The sequence below is a fragment of the Cuculus canorus genome, chromosome 3 (assembly GCF_017976375.1).
Source record: "Cuculus canorus isolate bCucCan1 chromosome 3, bCucCan1.pri, whole genome shotgun sequence".
Taxonomy (NCBI): Eukaryota; Metazoa; Chordata; class Aves; order Cuculiformes; family Cuculidae; genus Cuculus; species Cuculus canorus.
In genome coordinates this window covers 29731942-29753655 of record NC_071403.1, presented here as the reverse complement: position 1 = coordinate 29753655, position 21714 = coordinate 29731942, and the positions used below count along the sequence as shown (strand labels likewise).

The following is a 21714-nucleotide window of genomic DNA, read 5'->3' as shown; positions in this document are numbered from 1 at the left end:
GGTTGTTTCTCCTTCCAAAAAGCACTCCCTTGTCCCCTCTTTTGTGCAGCATCCCAGTGTTTTCTGCCAGCAATTAAGCTTCCTTGCAGCTCCATATTCTATTTAAATACTTCACTGTAGATGCATCTCTCAGTCTGAATGGTGTCCCTGTAGGCTACCAGGGAACTGGGATGTTTTCAGAATAGAAACGGCTCTGGCAGAGCTGGGAAGTTTGTGTTTCAGAGCTGCAGGCCTCCAAGCATATACAAGCTGGTAGCTAGTTTATGCAGTCTTTTATTAGGCTTGGCATACAGCTGATACAAAGAGGTTTAAGGTAGTACTGTAGCCTGTAGAGAACAAAGTAGAAGGTTTTTACTCCGTTAGTCATTTGTGTTATTGCAGCACTTGGGAGTTTTAGTCATGGACAATATTCACCAGTGTGTTAGATAGCGTACAAATGCAGGCCATTACAGGGCCCTTACCAACCAAAGCTTGAAAGCAGGGCAGAGAAATAAATTATACATTTGGAAGATTAATAATGATATGCATGCATTAACTACTTACAGGAGACAGAAATTATATTTGGTAGTATTTAAAACAAATTAAAAATGCAGATAAACTTGTATTATATATCACAGCAACCCAAGAAGATTCTACTTACTCTCTCCACCCGGGGCCAAAACTGCTTGATGGATTAGTAGTGTTGTTGTTGCTGTTAATTAAAATTCGTCACTGTGATGGAAAACGGATTAATAGAATTGAGAGTGGTCAATATTAGTGGAAAACAGCAATTTGAAAGATCTTACATAGACTCGGTTCAGATTTATTGTAAATTGTTCATAACCCAGGAGCCCCTGCAAAGTAAATGAGGCTGTGTGGCCACTACTTGGAGCAGACTGCAATTTTAAGAAAAAAGGCAAGCAAATGATAGCATATCTTGTCAACTAAAGCTACATTCTTGCTTTCACTGTGAATGTGAAACCTTAGAAAAGGATGCATGTTAACCAAGATGGTAGCATAATAGTTACAAGCAGTTAAGTTTGTACTGAGAAAATATTTTTTGCCAAATAGAAATCAGGGTGGTTTGGAAAACCTTTCGAAGGTTTATCTTTTATCAGTGTTCTGTGGCACAGTCAAACTTCTTAATAATATGTTGGAAGTTAGATGCTTTCAAGTGGCATTGTCTCCGTTTATACCAAACACAGAAAAAAAGTTACATTATTAGTATGTAAGACAGAGCTAAAAAAGCTTCTTAATCAATAGATTTGTATCTAGACAAGTTTGGTGGTTTTGTTTCTTTTGGGTTCTTTTTCTAGAAGTTGTCACTCATTGGTGAAGAGATAAGAAATTAAACACAAAGTGCGTTGATGGGTATCCAGCGATGCAGTTGTCAACTTGTGTATGTGGAACACTCATCTGAGTGGGATCATTCAAGAGACTTGTCTCTTGTGCCTCAGTATAAGAACAGAAGTAGTAAAAATTTTAAAATTATGAGATGTTGGACTGTACTGAAAGGATGTTTTTCCTAAGGAAAAAAAACAGAAACAATTCAATCACTAATTATGATTTTTTTTCTGTGGGCTTTTGTCTGCCTATGATCCAGTACAAATTCATCAGTGTGCAATTTTATTAAGGGTAACCTAGTTAGCATCTTCATTTAGTGGTTGATTTGATTTTATCAGCATTGCCCAGAGGTACTGATAGAATATCATCTTTCCTTAGATTAATTATTTCTGCTCTGTCCTTGAGACGTCTCCCAGGAAATTTATGGGACAAGGGAAGCCTCCTAGAAATATCATTATTATTCATAGTAACTAGTTTTTCAAGTGCATAGATGAATGATGTAAAAAATAGATGGTTTCCTTAGTTCTGGCTTGCTGTTCTCACAGACAGGGAAAAATTGATATATATATTCTCCCTGACAGCTCCCTGAACTGCTTGCTTTTCAGCCAATTTGTCACTTATTTTTGAAAGTAATAGTGCACAGTGATCATCACTAATGGCTTAAAATAAACAAGATGAAGAAAAGCTTCAAAGCATAATGGTAGAATGCCTAAAATCAGGGAATCTTACCAATAGGTGCATCCCTGTCTTTTTCCTTCTACTTAGTGGTGGTTTTGATCTGTTAGCATTCACTGAAGTTGACTCAACATCATTGGACATTTGGTCTGTTGATTTATTATGCTTTAAAAAAAAAAGTGTTCCTCTTTTGTCATTCATTCATGCATCAGCACACTTCTTGATGTTCCTGTTATGAAGCACCTTAAAGTCTTGGTTATGACATCTGTCTGGAAATTATGCCACCAAGTGAAATTTTTGCTGGGTTGTTTTGTACTAGTTTTGATTTAGTTTTTTTTTCCCTAAGTATTGTTACGGCTGCGTCACAAAAACTCATTCCTGTAATTCTCTTCTACTTCTTGCTGCTCTCTGGGTGCTGTTTCTTCATTGTGCTACTCTCTGGGTGCTTTTTCTTCTTTGTACAATGAGTACTGCAAATCTGAAAACAATAGATGAGCCTGGAGTAATGGCTCCACAGCAAGGAGGTGGTCACCAAGACACAACTGTTCGAATCAATAGCATCTGTTCCTTGGAATTATTTTCTTCTAGCATCCAAAATATTTTCTAGGACTTCCATTTATCCTTGACCATTCTCAAGGGACTTATTTTTTCTGCTGCTGCTATATTGAGATTTTGTTTTAATCATGTACAGGCACAAGTGGATAACTTAAATTCAAGCTTATATCTCAGAAATTAAATTATTAGTACCTGTAATTTGAGTGAGAAAGCACAAATGGAACTGCTTCGCAATACTTGAAAGTGACTGGTTTATTTCAGTAAGTTCTTCAGAATAAATATTCACAGGATAAATGATCTGGGACTGATTTTGAGACATACATTGTCTGGTGTAGTTGATTGCTCTTTTCAAACCAAAAAGTCGTAAAGAAGAGTATCAGTTGTTTTTTCAACATTGTACTGGCTACGTGCAGAATTTTTGTAGGTGGTTAGTGATTTATAGCATCTCTGGTTTTGAGTAACCAACTTGACATCTACAAACACGATATGAGTCTCCAGTGAAGAGAGTGCAAACTGCTCTGAAATTGTCCAACTACTGAAAGTAATAAATAAAGCTTCTTGGCAATGTGAGTGGAATATCTGGGTCCTCTTGGGCCTTTGACACAAGCTGGACTCTTGACATCACCAGTGTCAAGATTGAATATGTTCTGTGTGAGAATTTTTGGATACTAGTTTACAAGTGAAAGTTGGGCACTCCAAATCACATAGTTGCCGCTGTCTTAAGAAGGAAAAACAACAGGGATTTTGTCATCTTTTTGAAAAGCTCAACAGCAGGGCTGTGTTGAGATAATCAAGCAAGTTTTGAGCAAGGTGGAGTCAGAAACAGAAAAGCTGAATTAGCCGCTTAATGTTTGAGTGAGTATTTGTTTTTTCTTAGCGTACTGAATTAGATACGTGCGCCTACCACAGTGTATAAGCATAAATAAGAATAGTTATTGTGGAGTAGCTTGCATAAGGTAAAGTTCTTCCCCTTGCTTGCCCCATGGTAAGTTGCCTCTACATTTTCATTCTCACAGTGTTTATCATTACAACGTGAACTGATTTCTGCCATGGTAAAGATGAATGGTGTTTGCTTTCTAATTCCTACACGCTATTACAGTGAGTTGTCTTCTGTCAGAGCAGTTTTTACAATGAAGTAAAGCTTGATTTAATGAAAAGAAATTACACTAGCCAGCAGCTGTTACTTATGTTTTTATTTACAGTGGTGTGCTACTTCCATTCAGACAGCTGGTTATTTATCTTACACTATACTACTTCATAGTAATCTATTTCTTGAATGTGTAAGCACAGAGGTAATTCAAGAAAAAGACTGTAACTTTGTCTGTGGGGCCTTTTAATTTTTAACATAACTAGAATGTATATTTAACTCAAAAGGTAAATGTTACTTCCCTGATATCTTTCTCTCTCTACACTGTACACTAAGTTTTCTTTAAGGCAAATTGATGAAAGAAAAGGAATAACTGTATATAGCAGGTGCTAATTATTCCGCTGCAAGAAGCTCTGAGATGACACTGAAAGGGGCAGAGGATAAACATTTAGAGAAGAGATGAAAAGTCTTTCAGGCTGCACAAATGGAGTAGAGGGGTCTCATTGGATACCATTTACCACTAAGGTTTTATGTAATGAGAATGCTGCCTTTTAACTAATCTAGAAAAGTATGATTTAAAAGCCTTTTCTACCATACTAGTCCTGCAGGATTTCTGAACTTTCAGCTGTATTTTTTGCTCTCCTTCCCCAGTCTCCTCCCACCACCCCATGAGATACCTCCCTGCAGTCATTTGCAGGTAGGCAGCCAAACTTACTTAGAAGTCATTTCTTCTAAAAGACCATCTCCTGGCACTTTGCCTCTGGCAGCATGAGGCTGCTTTTTGTCCTGGTCAGTGGGTGGTGAAACAATTTCTTCTAAAGGGTTTTCTGATTATTTCCATAGTGCTTTTGCAGACATCTGTAGTAGATGTTCTTTCTGGGCTTTACTTGCTTGAATTTTTACTGTACTGAGTTACTTTGGCCCCTCTCCAGTTCTGTATTAAGCAAGCTTTGCAACCTGCACCGAATTGCTTTGAAACTAATTTAAGAGGCTTTCAGAAGATTGATGAGGATTCCCCTCTGAAGAAAGGAAAATTCAGATCACATGGATTTGCTGTGTAGTGATAAGTTCCTTCTCCTGGCTTCTGGTTCATCCTGTATACAGGAATACAAAGACTGCTGGTTAGCAAGAGCTACTCTTACAGGTGGCTGCTGGCTGTCAGAACTGCCCACAGGGCCACTGGTGGCCTTATACTTGAATCCATTCCACTGCTGCAATGGATAAGACATTTTACTTGTGGTATATAGTCTTTAGCCCCAGATTGGTATCGGGGTTTTTTGTAAGTTCAGAAGCAATGAGGGACTGAATGGGATGTGAGGAGGAGTGTGCACAGCAGCACATAATTCTCTTTGAATCAATGAAATTTCTGCCCTGGCACCTCAAGGAGAGGGTTTCTCCCTGTCTGCCAGTGTTCATACTTGCTCCTGTGAAGACAGGGTCTTTCTGACATGCCTTTCTGAAGCAATGAGTAGCAGCTGTTAGTCGGAGGTGTTATTGTGCAGCATTGCGCAGCCTCAGGCACCGTACCTAAATATAGGTTTGAACACCCCGATGCCACTGTCTGTGTAAAAAAAACTTCTTCAAAGACTGCTCCCTTAAATTTACTCTTCCTGTCATCTTCCAAATATAGTTGGGAGGGATTTTTAAATTTGTGAGCCTTTCAAAACCATTTGTGATGTTTGGGAAAGCATAAGTGACGTTAAGTAATATACTATGAATTGCTTGTGCTTTTCTTCCCCAAATCTCAAAATACAAACGTGAGTGTAAGTGTGATGAGAAATCTTCATTTCACACATAATGAAGTAAATAATTTATGTGAAACTGGATGCCTGAAATGCAGCTCCAGGAAATAAAAGCTGAATTAGTTATTGCCTTTGATGAACTGCTCAACACAGCCATGCATGCTTCACTCAGACCTGTGTATTCTGGGACTCAGCAGGATATTGTGCTTCTCTCGCACTGCCTGTGACTTTGTGGTGGCTGCTAGTGGAATCATATCAGCTGTGTGTGAGGGCAGTCGTTCTTACCCAGAAGCAGAAAACAATAGCTAAATTTCATGAGACTGCTACATCCTGTATATGTTTCAACTGGAATTATCTTGGTAAAACTAACATAGAAGACATTGGAACAAAACTCATTTTAGAGGCATTGTCTTGTGTTATTAAACCTAAATTATTGAACATAATAAGATATTCTAGCATGAGTTTTATACCTTTTTAGTTGCTCTTTGTAAAATTCTTCGGCATTTCACACAATGGATGTCAATCTAGTGACAAGTGTAACTCTTGTGTTACACAAGAGTGTAACGAGTGTACCTGGTTTGGATCAAGCACACAAAGACACATAAAGAATTGGTATCTCTGGTATGTAGTACCTAATCTTGAAGGAGAAGTTGAGAGAGACATTTTTAGAATCACTAGTGGCTTTCTAAGAATAATTAGCCTGCTGTGACTTAAGGGATGTTTTCAAGTCCCAGAAGTCAAAGTTTCTTTTCATATGTAAAATTCATGTATTAACTACAGGAAATAATTCTTTCTGAAAAGCCAAACTAAATACTTTTTAATTGGATTTTAATTTGATGAGCAAGTCAGAAAAATTATAAAAGGTTTCTAAGCATTCAGATATTTTTCACAGCTTAAAATATATGCATTACAACTGTTTGGATAAGATTATTTTTTTCTTCTGTGTTTTACAGCAGTATTTAAAAAACAGTGTTAAATCTTACCTTTATAAGATTAATTTTAAATCTCTACAAGTTTGGGCTTGATTTTTGCTTAGAAAGATTTTTTACTTTCTGAAAGTAAGATAATTTCAGGTGTACCTGCACTTTTTTTTTTCGAACAATTGTAATTGCATACATCTTTTAATCTCTCCATGTTTAAACAGGGGAAATATTTCAGATGAGGGAGAAAAAGTGCATGCTTACAGATTGCTACGTTTTTTAATTTCTGAAAATGGAAGTTTCTTTTCAGTTTCAGTAGTTTTAGGTATTTTTAATTATGTGGCACAATGTGAGTACTCAGGCAGATTTGTTTTGTTTCTTTATTTGTTGTGGTGATTGTATCACTTCCTTCAATAGTCAAAGATACTGATTGCATATTTACTCACAAGATAAGTGCATAGTGGATGATTGCCAAAATTATTTTTAGGTCTGTATGTAAAGTGTCAATGTCTGGCTGTATTGTCTCTATAGCTGAGAGAAAAACGTTATCTCCAGCCTCTCTCTTTCAAGTCCCCTTAGCTTTTCAAAAGCTAAAATACACTCATTTTGCCTCCTGGTGATGCAGTAGAGAGGATGTTTCTTGTCACTGCAGAGGCAGAAGTGGATACATATAGAGTCTTTCTGAATTTGGGTTTGTCTACAGTGCTGGCTGATTGTTCCCAAACAAAAACCAAAAAACCCCAACACTGTATAAATATATATGTATGCATTAAGGAAGAATGACTAAATTTGTATAGCTTAATCTTCATGTACTTCATGGTAATGAGCAATTGTGTGAACCTTTTGCTTTCTCCCTGGGTTGTAATAATCAGAATAGGTGCTATAAATTTATGCCTCAGGTTCCAGCGTCTGAATTGAAAGTGATTCTTTCTGACACAGAGACTCCTCTGCTGTGTGACAAATAAGGAACTTTAGTGTGAGCTGAAGTTAGCAACAACTATTTCAGGGCTGGTATACTGCGCCTGCTGTCGTCCTAGAATAGCATGAAGGGTTACGAGCAGCAGGAGTGCCCTGTCAACCACACAGTTTGCTTGTGCATTCCTGGAGGCTGAAAATATTTATTTCTAGCATGCCCCTATTCAAATGATGAGTTTCATTATTCATAAAAATATGTATGAAGCATTACTCCCAATTCATTTACTGCTAAAATCGCTTTGCTGATTTGTCCTCTTCTTATGTGTGCTAATGACAGTAGTGACATGGGAGCCTTTAGTTGAAAATATATACACAATGAGTAGTACAATGTAGCCAGTACAAGTGGGTCACTCCTAACTGCGATAAAGCAGAAAACAATAGTAACCTTCTATGAGCATTTGCTCATGTAAAAGCTGAGGGCTTCTAAAATTAGGCATGAAATACCATCATGGGAAATTCTTCTTTTTAGGGCTTGCCCTTTCCAGTTTACCTTAATCTTTGAGATAGAAGCACATCCCTTTATTGGTTGCTTGAATAAACCATTGGACTTGCTTCAGAGATAACACCTAATTTAAAGGTGAGATTGAATTGGTTGTTGAAAATATTCTATTTGGAGATGTTTAAATAGCTTCACGTATCTCGGTGTCTCACTGAATTATTTCCACCCCTTCTCCTGTTCATCTTAGAGGTAGAAGTAATCATTATTTTAGCAAAGATAGGAGTGAAAACTTAAATTGCAAGTGTCACCTTGACATGCATCTTTGGTTTTGTTGAATTTTCATTTAATGGTATGTTATTTAATCTTAACTGATGCTGATAAAAGCACTACTGAAGAGAGTTTACAGAGAGTGGTTGAAAAAAAATCCTAATGTTCAGAAAGGAGCAGGAAAATCAGTGGCATCCTTTAATCATCGGGAAAGGACTGGCCAACAGCAGTGAGTGACTGGAAATGTAGGAGGGCCAGGTGCTTCCCTTGCATGAATTTCCAGGAGCAACTTGAGTTGATGGATAGCATTTTGGAGGGGAGTCTCTGTAACCTCTCATTATGAGCCTCAGCAGCTCTTCTATCCATCAGATATTTTATTTGTTTATAGTATCCAGCTAAATACTAAGAATGGAAATACTTTTTATTTTGCTGCAGTGAGTTCTGATGAGCATTTTGTCAGTAAAGGTATAGTTGTGGCAGTAGTAGGAAACAGTGATTTCATCTGTGTAATAATGCCTTCAGGGTTATGTTCTGAAATTTTCTGTCTGCTGGGAACTGTTAAATACTGAATCTGGAGTATGTCTAAAGGTTTTGATGAAGCCTTTGGAAGTAAATGTGGTTTCACTTGAAATTTCTCACATTTCGGTAGTAATAAACTAAAATTAAATGTGTTTATTTTGTTTTCAACATGCCATGTGGATTTACATTTTTCACATTACAAGCAATGCTCAGAATAAATGTGTTGCACAGGTTCATATTACTGTTGAGGTTCATGTGTTATAAAAATAGATCCTGTTGACCATGTGCTTATAAAAAGTGTGGTAGGTTTATTTCCTTTTAAAGCACAGAGGTTGTAAACATGCCACAAAATGGTAATAATGTCATTCCTCATTTACTTCTCTTTTGTTCTGATAAGACGAGAAGCTGCAAATAATGATGCTAAAACCAAAGCAATGAAACGTAGTCGACCAGAGCTTCACAACAAGCAGTAAACTGCATTCACACCCACATGTTTTGCTTGACTGGCAATATAAAGCACTCTGGATCCTGAATTAGAGCAGGCAGGCAGATACATGCATCAAAATAAGAATATAAAGGAACTGTGTTAAGCAATTGCAGTATGTGCACGGAATTTATCTCTTAAGTTCACACGGTGCAGTAGAAGTAATGGAAAAACATATGAAAACATGCTATGTGAATACTTTATGGGGTTTGAGCTGGTTTACTGAAAGGCAGAAGGTAGCTTGGTTTTGTTGCTGAATGTGTTTGGGGGATTCTACAGAATTAGGGTCCTGTTTCTAGCTGCTAGGTAATGTAAAAATGTACTAAAAATATACTGAGGGCTACAGAAGTTTCTTATGTTACCACCCGGATGAGACAATGCTTAGTCCCCTTTTGCTGGATACAGACTTGCTTTGGTGAATTCGTGCTGCATGTACAAGTGTTGAGTAGTCGTATTTTTGCTGTTATCACAAAGCTTAGTAAGAAATAGTGTCTTCAGCTATTTAAAGTTTACTCTTTTAACTTGAGTCTGGTGTTTGGAGTGACTCTGTTGAGAAATATTGTTAATGCCAATGTACTTATACTAAAAACAAAATACTGTGACTTTTTAAATATCTTTGGCCTTCTGCCTGTGATTTAATGTGTGTTTTTACAAGCAAAGACTGCTACATCAACTGATATAAAGTTATTCTCTGTGATTTCAGCAGTACAAGACCAGATCTTCAGAGAGTTTTACATATTTATTTGGTAGTAGCTTAGCTCTCTGTTATCCAAAATAATGTGATGTTTAGTGGAGTCTCATTAAGTCACCACACAACCATGAGCTTTCTTCTCTGTCCTCTGTTCTCTAGTGTCTGAAATTTTGAATTTTTAAAAAGGAAAACTCTTTAGAAATCATAATTTTAGATTGGAAGTCTGGTTTTATTTCTGTTCATTCTCATTGTCATCTCAGTCTTTGCTGTTTTCATATATGATGGACGATGCAGTTCTTATATTTTCACAATGCCAGTTTTCCCTTGCAGAGAATTGTATTGGTTTTGTAGTATTTTCTTAAACCCCTTGTATGTAGAACCAGTGGATAAAGTACATAAAAATTATTACTGTCATATCCTTTGAATTGTCTCATTTCGATTCATTTTCCAGAGCTATTCAGCAACCAAGCAGGTGATGGCCATTACTAAACCTGATCCAGACAACTGTTGGAGATTGCTCAGAGGATTTTACCCATTGGATGCTGTGGAAGTGGTTGCCTCTGATTCTTTTTAACAGCAGTTGTAGGGAGCTATAACAATATTAGCATTTCATATTTCTTTTTATCTTGTCTTAGGTTTTCTACCCTAGCAAAGATGGTACTAAGATCCCAATGTTTATTATCCATAAGAAAGGAATTAAACTGGATGGCTCTCACCCTGCCTTCTTGTATGGATATGGAGGTTTCAACATGTCGATTACACCAAGCTACAGGTAAGCAAGGTAGTTTATACCCTCTTCTGAAGTATCTGGTATTAACAACTGTCACGGACTGAGGGCAGGGTGGACTATGGATCTGACGGAGTAATGCATTTCAGGTGCCTGAGAAGTAACATGGGGGCTGTAAAGACTGCACATCAGTGTCCAAACATCATTTGTTTGCTTTGTTAGTTCTGAACTCAGGGGTTTTGCCCAGGGTCACAGAAAGATCTATGTCAGAGCAGAGAAGTGCTGTGAAGCTCAACAGAAAATCGTATGGACATATATTAAGCAAGGATTTGAGCCCTTTGCTGAACTAATAACATAAGGAGTTATCTTTTTTTCCCAAGTTATACAATTACCTAAAATATTATAGAAAATAAAATATTCATTTAAGTGAACGTATATTGCATGTATTTTCATATTTTACTTTTAAAGAAGTTACATTGGAAGCAAAATCCTATTCTGTTCCTTTATGATCAGAAAAAGGGATACATGATTGTCTTGAGATGCATATGATATGGGCTCTGCAAATGCAGAACAATGCATTGTAAACCAAGTATGCTATGTGCAAATCAGGTTTTGTAGCCCTCAAAAGCCATAATCTCTTTTGAATAGATGATCTCTTTAAAAACAAGGCTTATTTCTTCAGCAAGGGAATTTGAATATAGACTTACAAAGAGGCAGTGATTATCTGTAATACGTAAAAAATGCTTCTAGGCGAAAGGAGGAAAACAGGAATGCAAAGGACTGAATGGGGAGCAGTTTTTCAGACAATGCAAGAGCAGCTCCCCAACATAAAAATAATCTATTATGAAGCTATCTCATTAAGTTCAGGTGCTACCAGTCTTGCTTTAGAGTCAGAACATTTCAAGAAGCCCTTTGTAGTGCTTGCTTTTGCAGATCACTGTGATTGTATTTCTAAATAGCATTTACAGTTTATCATCCTTTCTGGCAAATACCTTGTCTAACAATGGGCCGCCCATCTTGTGTTCTATATTTATTTGTAAGCTTTTTATCTGCCTTGCAAAGTTACATTTTTAATTGCCCTTGGTTTTTGAGAGGCAGAATTATATAATCAGAATAGTTTTTAAATTCCCTTTTAGATTAGGTTCAAGCACTGATTTATTACAATTTACTGTAGATACCGAAAACTGTGATAAACCTTACCATCTTTTCTTTTTTAAAGTAAATATTATGATGTTATGTATCTGTTGATTTAAGGTAAAATTTCACATAGTGCTGACATGAGCTGGCTGCTGGCAAAAGGAGATGGTATCTCACACTACCTTCTTCCATCTCCCATCCATTGGCCCTGGTGTTTGCTGGAACCTTTGCTAAGCTGATTTACCTCATGTGAATGGCGGAAAACTATCCCCACAGAATAGAGTGGTTGATTTTCTGCCACTTTGGCAACTTGAAGATTGACTCCCATAGGAGTCCAGTGAAGAGCAGCAAGAGGGTGCAGCTGATGGTCAGAAGAGAGGAAGATGGGGGGTGGGAGCAGTGACCTAGAAACGTTCATCGTACATTTCGTGAAATAGGAATAGGAATCTGTCCCTTTAAAGTAAAGGTACAGAGAACTGTTGTTCACCTCCAGATCAAAATGCATTGTCCCACTGAAAAGTTAAATAAAACATGATTCGCCACACCTCCCTCCTCATCCTCTCCCTGTAATATCAACATATTCCTTCTCAATCTTGTCTTTCTGAAAGAAAAGTAAGGAAAGCCAAAGCCTTCATATGTTTCTTTATCATTAGTAACCTGAGAATTGAGTAGTCACTGAGGACTACTCCTCAGTATTCCAAAAGCAGGCTAACAAGATCCCTGTTATTGTATGATGCAGTATTTCACAGCTAGTTCCCACATCCAAGTGCTGCTCCAGCTACAGCCTAGCACCACAGTTCGGTCACATTTTTTTGTAGGTGACCATAGGCATGAACACTAGCAAGCAGCCACAAGATGGTCAAGGCTGAGGCTTGCTGCATAGTTCACCTGATTCTGAGCTGAGATGTAGCTATGGAAACACAAAGGAATAGTAGCCTGCTTACCTTTGAACAAATAAGCAAACAAAAGCTCCTGGGGAAATATTCCTGATTTTTGTATTTGAACTTAAGGCTCCTGTAACATTTCACAAATCACTCCATCTTCTCCTTTCCAGTCGTTCATTTTTATCTTTTATTTCTTCAAGTCAGTACAATGCTTTCTCACTGGTATTTCACACCTATTAACATGAGGCAGTTCTGTGGCTTGGGGAGCTTATTTCTGCTTAACTCAGAAACTCATGTAGCATTTCATTTATTCTCCAACACAAAAAAAATGAAAATAGAATCTTTTTCACTGAAAGCAATGGAAGCAAACCAACAGGCTAGAGGATCCAGAAGTAACTATGAAAATGATAGGCCAAAGTCATTAAGTCAGTTACAGTAGTGGTTTATTTTTGAATACAAGCATGCATCTTTTATATGCTCCTGCAGACTGAAGAGCTGCATTTGGTAGCATTTTGAATATGGTGCCTGCTAGAGCACTGTCATTAATTATACAGCCTCCATAGCAAATGCAAGTTAAAACTGATGGAACTGTCAGCAGTGGCTTGGCAAAGCTGCTTGGGAAATGCCATCCCAAACCCACCACTAATGCCTTAGATTCAGCTAATTACCCTGCAGCAACCACCGTGTTTCCCTTCACTGTTCTGTATGTGTCTCTGTGGGTACAGAGAGGGAGTTTCTAATGCATCCTGGAATACAGCTGATTGTGAAGCAGACTGTGAAATTGCATTTCACTGCCACAGGGCCAGATTGTATGAAGCCTTTAAGCAAAAAGGTGGTGCAGGGAGGTGTAAGGCCAGAGAAAGGTCAGGCAATATAGCAGCCAGGGTGCAGAGTGCAAGATTACTCTTCCGGTTGCTTTACTTCTGCTCCACAAAAGGCAAGAAAACAACCAAGTTCAGTGACTCAGTATTTTTCCCGTCACCAGTGCCCTAGCCTGCATTTCTGTCAGCTGTAATACCTGACAGCAGGTCAGTAATTCTGGTGAAGTATGCTTGCTCCTTACATTGTTCTGTACTGTTAAAAACAATACCTGTCTTCTTATTTTTTGTGTTATGCTCCTTAAGAGTGATAGGGACTGAAAGGAGCTCTCCAGGGAATTAACTGTCTTCCTCCACTGGCTCCTTCCTGACCCCATTGCACTTTTCTTTGCACCTTTCCTTTACCCTGCTCCCAGGTGAGAAGGAAAAACAGGACTAGAAAGCTAAAGGCTACAGACACGGTTGGGAAGAGCAGTGAGCCAGACTTGTCTCTGCAGAATGAGGCATTTTGTAGGCATCCAGAGTGAATGGGCAGTTTGCTGTAACTCAGACACCAAGTTGGCTTGGAATCAAATCTGGAAGCAACAACCCACCTGGAAGAACACAGGACACAGTAGCAGAATTGCATATGAAATTTGAATTTTGTGCTGTCTGATTGCTTGGAATTTTTACTTTTCTAAAACATTTATGAATCCTGATTATATATGTGATAAAACATAGCTCCTTTGAGTCACTTTGAGAAAGTTTGTTATAATCTCTACACGCATCTGCCTGGAAGTATTGGTCAACTTAGGATCCTGATTCACGTTACTACTGACCGTACTAGAGTGGGTATTAATTGTCACTGGCAGTGACATTACTGGGTGTATATTTTGTGGCCTATGGGGTAATGAAGTGTCTAAATCACAGTAGTATTGCTGAGAGTGAGCACAGACATACTAAATTTTATCTGTAATTTTGGTAGTATAGTAGTTGTTACCGAGCTCTGGAGTTTATCCCATCGAAAGTCTGTGCAACAGAAAAATTGTTTGCTTGTGGAAATAGAGACTAGCTTGCTATAATAATTATTGCATATCTGATGAGATCCTGGAGGCACTTGGATTCCTCCAAAAGTTATCATCAAGGTACCATCTCTGTAACAGGAGTCCATGGACAGGATAGGATACACTCAGTACTTTGGTTTTGCATTGCTCACAGATTCCATACTGGTTGAGTACGCTTATTCCTCAGATGGGCACAGTTTCTTCCAGCAGATGGAAAAGGATGGACTCTGTTCAGGAATTCTTTATTTTTTAAATATTCTCTGGCAGCATATTTGGGTAGGAAGCTCTTACCTTACCTGCAATTTCTGTACTTGCTATCTTTGATTACTGGGAGATTAAGTTTGTACCAAAAAGTTTCTATTGGTTTTGTTTGGGACATAGAGATGGGGAAAAGAAGTGCAGAATATTCTGCAAGATTTGGCTCTAATATGCCAAAAATTAAGAAGCCACAGTCTCATAAATCAACCTACTGTCAGGCTACTTCACACTAACTGTGCAGCAGTGCATTGAAACTGGGCATCCTGGAGTTTGACAGAATAGTGCTCTGTGACCTTTGCACAGCATGCGTATAGAATATTGGTCTTGCATCTGATCAGCATGTCACAGCAATCTAAAGAAAATACAATTCACAGTGATGGGCTTCAGAATTGATTTTACAGGTGCAGAGATAATTCATGCTCCCTGAGGCATTTAATGGCTGCAGATAACCAGCCAAAGTGAAAGTTTTTCCTTTGATGGATTAAGAAAATACAAAAATCGGTTATCATTCGGCTTTTCTTTTTGTTTCCTTAATCCTTAGTATATACTGCCAAGAACAAGTGCCAGTGTATAGATAATTGCTTTGAGAGGTATGAAAAAAATATTTGTTTTGATGCTACATCCACATGATACACAGTGTAGGAGTACTGTCTTTCTGATAGGCAGTAGGGGAACTTCAAGCTAAAAAGGGCCAAGCCTTTCTTGCTCTCGTGGATTGATTTCTGCAGGCAGTGGTTTCTTGCATGAGCAAAAATTTCAAGTAAATGAGAAATTTAAACCTAGTAGAGGAAAGACTTGATGGGATTAAATTTTAATATTTTACTGGTCTCCTTGGCACATGTCTGGTTTGCCATCTGCAACTTCTGCTATGTTAAGCTACTGCCTCAACAGATCAGAGATCTATTTTTCTTAATGGTTAAGTATCATTTCAATTACTTCAGTCCTTTTTGACATGTTACCAGTAGTTTTGATATTTTTTCAATTTGGCATTTAAAAAAAAGAACAAAACCCAACTATTGCTTCTTTAGCTTTCAGTCAGATTCCAGAGAGAGATACTAGGGAGCCAGAACTTGTCATTTTATTTTTTACTACTTGTTTCGTATTTCCAATGCAAGTGCGAAATAAAAAAGAGGGGCATTGGCCAGAAGTTGATTGCAGACCCTGACGCAAAACAGTAGCAGAAGCAGAGCTTTTTTTTGCAAATGCAACTTTATAAAGGCCCAAAAGAAAGTACATTCAGTAGAAGTTGAAAAGACGTGCTCATAAACAAAGATGAAGTGCTGATCTTAAATTTTAGTTCTTTGCTTTCTTAATTTGGCTAAGCCTTCCTTTACTCTCTGAAAAAGTAAAAGACCCTTGGAAGAGGAACAGTTCTGAAAGCTGTGGGGGCCCAGTGGTATTGTGTACCTCTAGTCTTCATGCTGAAGGCTTTGAAGATAATTAAAAGTGGTGGCATGCCCGTGAAGAGGTCTTCTGTTAGGTAGACTCACTCGTCACTCTCCTCCAAAATGCAGAACTGAATGAGGTAGAATGGACCAGCACTGTTTTCTTCCTATCCTGACACTGCAGCGTATTTCATTTCCATGGATAACCATTGAAAAAAGCCTGACTACTCAGGTGCCATCAAAGGGAAGCTCATTCATGATTTCATTATTGATTTTGGAGAACATCTTTCACTCAAAGCATATTTTAAAAAGTGGTAGGGGTATAAAAATTGAAAATGAAAAATAATCCTTTATTTTTTTTGCTTTTTCAGTGTATCAAGACTTATTTTTGTACGACATCTAGGGGGTGTTCTCGCCATAGCAAACATCAGGGGTGGTGGTGAATATGGAGAGACCTGGCACAAAGGTAAATCAGTCCAAGTAGAGGAATAAAACTGCAGACTTAACAATAAAAATGACAACATTTTCTCTTCACTCCCTCTTCTATACTCAAATCTTCTTTTGCCTTTTACTTGCTCTGTAGAAAAGTAAAATATTTCCTTACTCTCTTGTTAGATCTATACATTGTCCAGTGGTATCTGATGGTTTTCCTTAGATTGTTTAAATTTTTGCAACGTAATTAAAAACGGTTTTGCACAAACACCATATTTTCCAAGAAAATTATTGTGGTTATTTAAGCAATATCAAGTTCCCTAAACTTAAGGATTTGGATGTGCAGCTATTTTTTTTTGAGAATCAGTTCAGGGTAATGTTTGTCTACATTGCAGAGGATCTGGTTTGCTTTCCCACACCTCTGTTATTATTTGCAGGTGTATGTGGCCCCTCAATTCTAGATGCCCAAGACAACAGCACTGACTATTTAGACTGTCTTGGTATGACACAAAAAATGAAACCATTTGTGGAACCTTACAGAAGGTGTGAAATTTGGAGTTCAATGTTCAGGTCTTCTAGATTGTTTTTGCACAGTTTATGGGTAGACTTTTTTCCCATATTTAATGAACATGATTGATGTTCATAGGAAAACAATCAGCTCCCTAAGTCCAGTAACGTGTCATCGCCCTCCATACTCTCCTCAGGGATCTCACTTCTTGTAGGCAGGCTTTTGACCTTTTTGGTTTTTTTTAAGCTGACTTTAATGCTGTGGGGAAAACAGGTCACTCACTACAAAACCCTGTCAATCTCTTTTCCCCCTTTTCTTAATAGCTTTGTTGTATTTCTCTCCATGTTTTTCTCATCCTGTCCGTGCCTTAAGCCTTTGATTGTCTGTTCGCTTGCCTTATTGTTGACAATTTTCTGCATCCCTTCACCAGAGGAAAAAGCTGGAAGAAGTCCTACTTGTCTCTATAACATATCCATCATTTTTTAATGGTGATGCCTTATTTACATCTCACAAATCTGGTGGTTAAGTTGCTGGAGATGTTGTCAGGAAGCCAAATGCACGAAAACAGATGTCGCAGTTTGCCATGGGATTAATCCATGCTAACTTTTTATCAAACAAAATGCTATTCCCAGATCATTACATCTTGGTTTTACTATTTAATCTGTGGTAACTTTTTGTCTGGGTCATTTCCTCACAATTGAGTTAAATATGTAATAGTTTCATAAATAGAAGCTATATATGCTTGCAGATACAGGATATTATTGCTAAAGATGAAGTATCCTTCATTAATTTTAATTTGCCGATTGGTTTGTAATAGATTTTAATAAAATTTATCTCAATACAATAATGCTTCTTTGGTCCACCTATTTCCTGCCTAATTTTGACTCAAGTGTTTTATTGCAGTTGTATAATAAGATATGCATCTGTTCTTGGTTAATTCCAGAAGCAACTACAGAAGTCTGTTTACTTAGATGTAATTGTATAGATAGGATCCAGGGCTTACACCAGACCTGAATTTGAGCGGAGAATAAGATTTATTTCTCCTTTATTGCCACACCTTTGAAGACTCTTGCATTGTCACAGTATGTCTCTATTTAATGGTCTTGTTAATGTGAGGATGACGTGTATTTGTTAAAAAATAGAAAACGAAAAATTTACTGGTCCCAGTTCTACAAGATCTGTATGACCAAATGTCAGAGTTATCTTACCGAACTTTTGTGACATAGAAATAAAGCACCCAGTTGGGTATCTAGGATCACTGGCTGGACTAAGGAGATAAAGAGACACTTCCAAATTATACCTCATCTCACTTAGTTCAAGGTGGAATTAAGTGTCCTGGAGGTTCCTGGACCACAGTGAGAGCCTCAAGCAATTAGCCTAGAATAAACATCCAGCTTCTAAACAAAGTAGGAGGAACTAGAGTTTGACTTGTGCATCCATTGAACCCTTGCTATACTGGACCACACCTTTGCTTCAGTAATGTGAGGATTTTCTCAGAATCACTAGGTTGGAAAGGACCCACTGGATCATCGAGTAGAACCATTCCTATCAATCCCTAAACCATGCCCCTCAGCACCTCATCCACCCATCCTTTAAACACCTCCAGGGAAGGTGACTCAACCACCTCCCTGGGCAGCCTGTTCCAGTGACCCTTTCTGTGAAAATTTTTTTCCTGATGTCCAGTCTGAACCTCCCCTGACGGAGCTTGAGGCCATTCCCTCTTGTCCTGTCCCCTGTCACTTGGGAAAAGAAGCCAGCTCCCTCCTTTCCACAACCTCCTTTCAGGTAGTTGTAGAGAGTAATAAGGTCTCCCCTCAGCCTCCTCTTCTCCAGGCTAAACAACCCCATCTCTGTCAGCCGCTCCCCGTAAGACTTGTTCTCCAGCCCCCTTACCAGCTTCGTTGTTCTTCTCTGGACACGCTCCAGAGCCTCAACATCCTTCTTGGAGTGAGGGGCCCAGAACTGAACACAGTATTTGAGGTGCAGTCTCACCAGTGCCGAGTACAAAGGGAGGATAACCTCCCTGGACCTGCTGGTCATGCTGTTTGTGATCCAAGCCAAGATGCGGTTGGCCTTCTTGGCCACCTGGGCACACTGCTGACTCATATTCAGTCGGCTGTCAACCAACACCCCCAGATCCTTCTCCTCCAGGCAGCTTTCTAGCCAGACTTCCCCTAGTCTGTAGCACTGCATAGGGTTGTTGTGCCCCAAGTGCAGGACCCGGCATTTGGCCTTGTTAAACCTCATGCCATTGGCCTCAGCCCAGTGGTCCGCTGTTCAGATCCCTTTGCAGAGTCTCCCTACCCTCCAGCAGATCCACACTTCCACCCAGCTTAGTGTCATCCGCAAACTTGCTGAGGGTGCACTCAATGCCTTCATCCAGGTCATTGATAAAGACATTGAACAGGGCTGGACCCAGTACCGAGCCCTGAGGAACCCCACTTGTGACTGGCCTGCAGCTGGAGTTAACTCCATTGACCACCACTCTCTGGGCCCGGCCATCCAACCAGTTTTTCAACCCAGGAGAATGTGCGCCTGTCCAGGCCAGAGGTTGATGGTTTCTGAAGCAGAATGCTGTGAGGAACAGTGTCAAAAGCTTTACTGAAGTCCAAGAAGACTACCTCCACAGCCTTTCCCTCATCCAGTAGTCGAGTCACTTTGTCATACAAGGCGATCAGGTTAGTTTGGCAGGACCTGCCCTTCATGAACCTGTGTTGACTGGGCCTGATCACCGAGTTCTCTTGCCTGTGTTTCATGATAGCACTCAAGATCACCTGTTCCATGACTTTCCCCGGCACTGAGGTCAGACTGACAGGCCTGTAGTTCCCTGGATCCTCCCTGCAACCCTTCTTGTAAATGAGCACAATATCAGCCAGCCTCCAGTCCAGTGGAACTTCCCCAGTCAGCCAGGACCACTGGAAGATGATGGAAAGCACATCCGCCATCTCCTTCAGTACTCTTGGGTGGATTCCCTTCAGCCATAGACTTGTGGGTGTGTTGCTGGGCAAGCAAGTCTCTAACTGCCTCCTCCTGGATCATGGGAGCCGCATTCTGCTCCTCAAACTCCTGGGTTTGTACACAGAGGGAACAATTTTCCTTAATATTAAAGACTGAGGCAAAGAAGGCATTAAGTACCTCAGCCTTGTCTTCATCCTTTGTCACTGTTGTTCCTTCTGCATCCAATAGGGACTGAATATTCTCCCTACTTCTCCTTTTATTGTTAATGTATTTGTAGAAAGATTTATTATCTTTCACAGACTTAGCAAATTTGATTTCTAGTTGGGCCTTAGCCCTCCTGATTTTTTCCTCCCTGTAGTCCACCCAAGACACCTGTCCCTTCTTCCAAAGCTCGTAGACATTCCTCTTCTTTTTGATACCTCTCAAGATTTCCCTACTCAACCAAGCTGGTTTTTTCCCCCGCTGCCTCCTTTTCCAGAACATGGGGCTGGCTTGCTCTTGTGCTGCTAGGATTTCATTTTTGAAGAGCACCCAGCCCTCTTGGGCTCCCTTGCCCTTAAGGACTGCCTCCCATGGGGACTTTGCCAACCAATCTTCTGAACAGTCCAAAGTCTGCCCTCTGGAAGTTCAATTTTCTTCCTAGTTTCCATTTCTTACTAGCATTTAATTGCGTAAGAAGGAACATACCAGATCGTAAGGCAGAATAACCCTCAATGAGAAGCCAGTTTTGGTCTCTTGCCAAACAAGCATCTAAAGCAAGAAGATGATGAGATTTGGTCAGCTGTGAGTTCTCTAGATTGATATTATTCTGCTCTACTCGTTGAAAGATTTTAGGAAAAACCATGATTTTCCTTCTCTATCTTATTCTGCAAAATTTTTTGTTTTGAGAACTGGAAGTCTTACTGATGCTACCATCTGGACCTTTTCAGTCATGATTTATTCCTCATACATCTGATCACGTTTGGAATTTTGTTCAACAGGATGGCAGTGTCTTAAGTATTTCCATATTGGTAGTTAACGAACAAAATTTCAAATCAAGATGCAATTCTGTAGTCCCTTTTTGACCACAGCCAAATATCATCTGATTTGAAATGACTAACGGGAAAAAAAGTAAATTATCAGCTGCATATTTTACATGCAGGAATTCAGACGTGCCTATTTTATATAGCATATTTTATAACTTGAAGCTTTGTTGTCTTAAGAAACTGTCACTGAGTTTAGTGCTGGTAAAGTCCCATTAGATCAAACCTCAAGTGGGTTGTGTGTGGTCAATTTGTATATATTTTGCAATGCAAAGCTTTAATTTTACTGGTTACGAATGTTACTTGGCACTCACTCACCAGGTTACACAAAAAGACTTTGCAAAGTAACACTTGAATGACCCACTAACCAAGCACTTAAACCATTACCGATAGGACCAAAAGCTTGGAGCGATACCTTGTGAATGCATTAATCCCTTATTGTGACTGAGGAGGCTGTGAAGATCCAAGTGGGAGCATTTACTGTTGTCACGTGTCGCTGCTGTGCGCTGGGTTGCTGGTTTTCTTGGTTTTTTGATGTTAACAGTTTACCCCCAATATCGTATTTGAAATGGCTTTGATTTGTAAAGTGACAACCTTTTTGACATTTATGGTAATGGTCCAGGCGTTGTCGCGTTCTTGGCCCCTTTTGTCTGTTTTTACCTGTATGGGAATTCTCAAGGCTGCGAATGCATTAACTTTTCTATTCCTTTGCAGTTTTTTAATCTCAGAGGATACTCCTTTTGGACTCTTTTAAATTGTGCTCTCATTAGTGTTTGGCTAAAATCCCCTTTACGGTTGTCTGCACTAGGACCCAGCAGTTGCTGATCTTAGAAGGGACACTGGAATGCAGAGTATTTTTCATAAA

The 21714-nt window shown here is 39.1% G+C and overlaps 1 protein-coding gene across 1 annotated transcript in view; it reads left to right on the top strand.

Annotated features, from left to right (window-relative positions):
• PREP (prolyl endopeptidase) overlaps positions 1 to 21714 on the top strand; it is a 107433-nt gene that overhangs the window by 73431 nt on the left and 12288 nt on the right. The window contains exons 11-12 of the mRNA XM_054061942.1: positions 10313 to 10449; positions 16301 to 16395. Coding sequence (XP_053917917.1) covers positions 10313 to 10449; positions 16301 to 16395 — 232 coding nt within the window. The remainder of the gene's footprint in view (positions 1 to 10312; positions 10450 to 16300; positions 16396 to 21714) is intronic.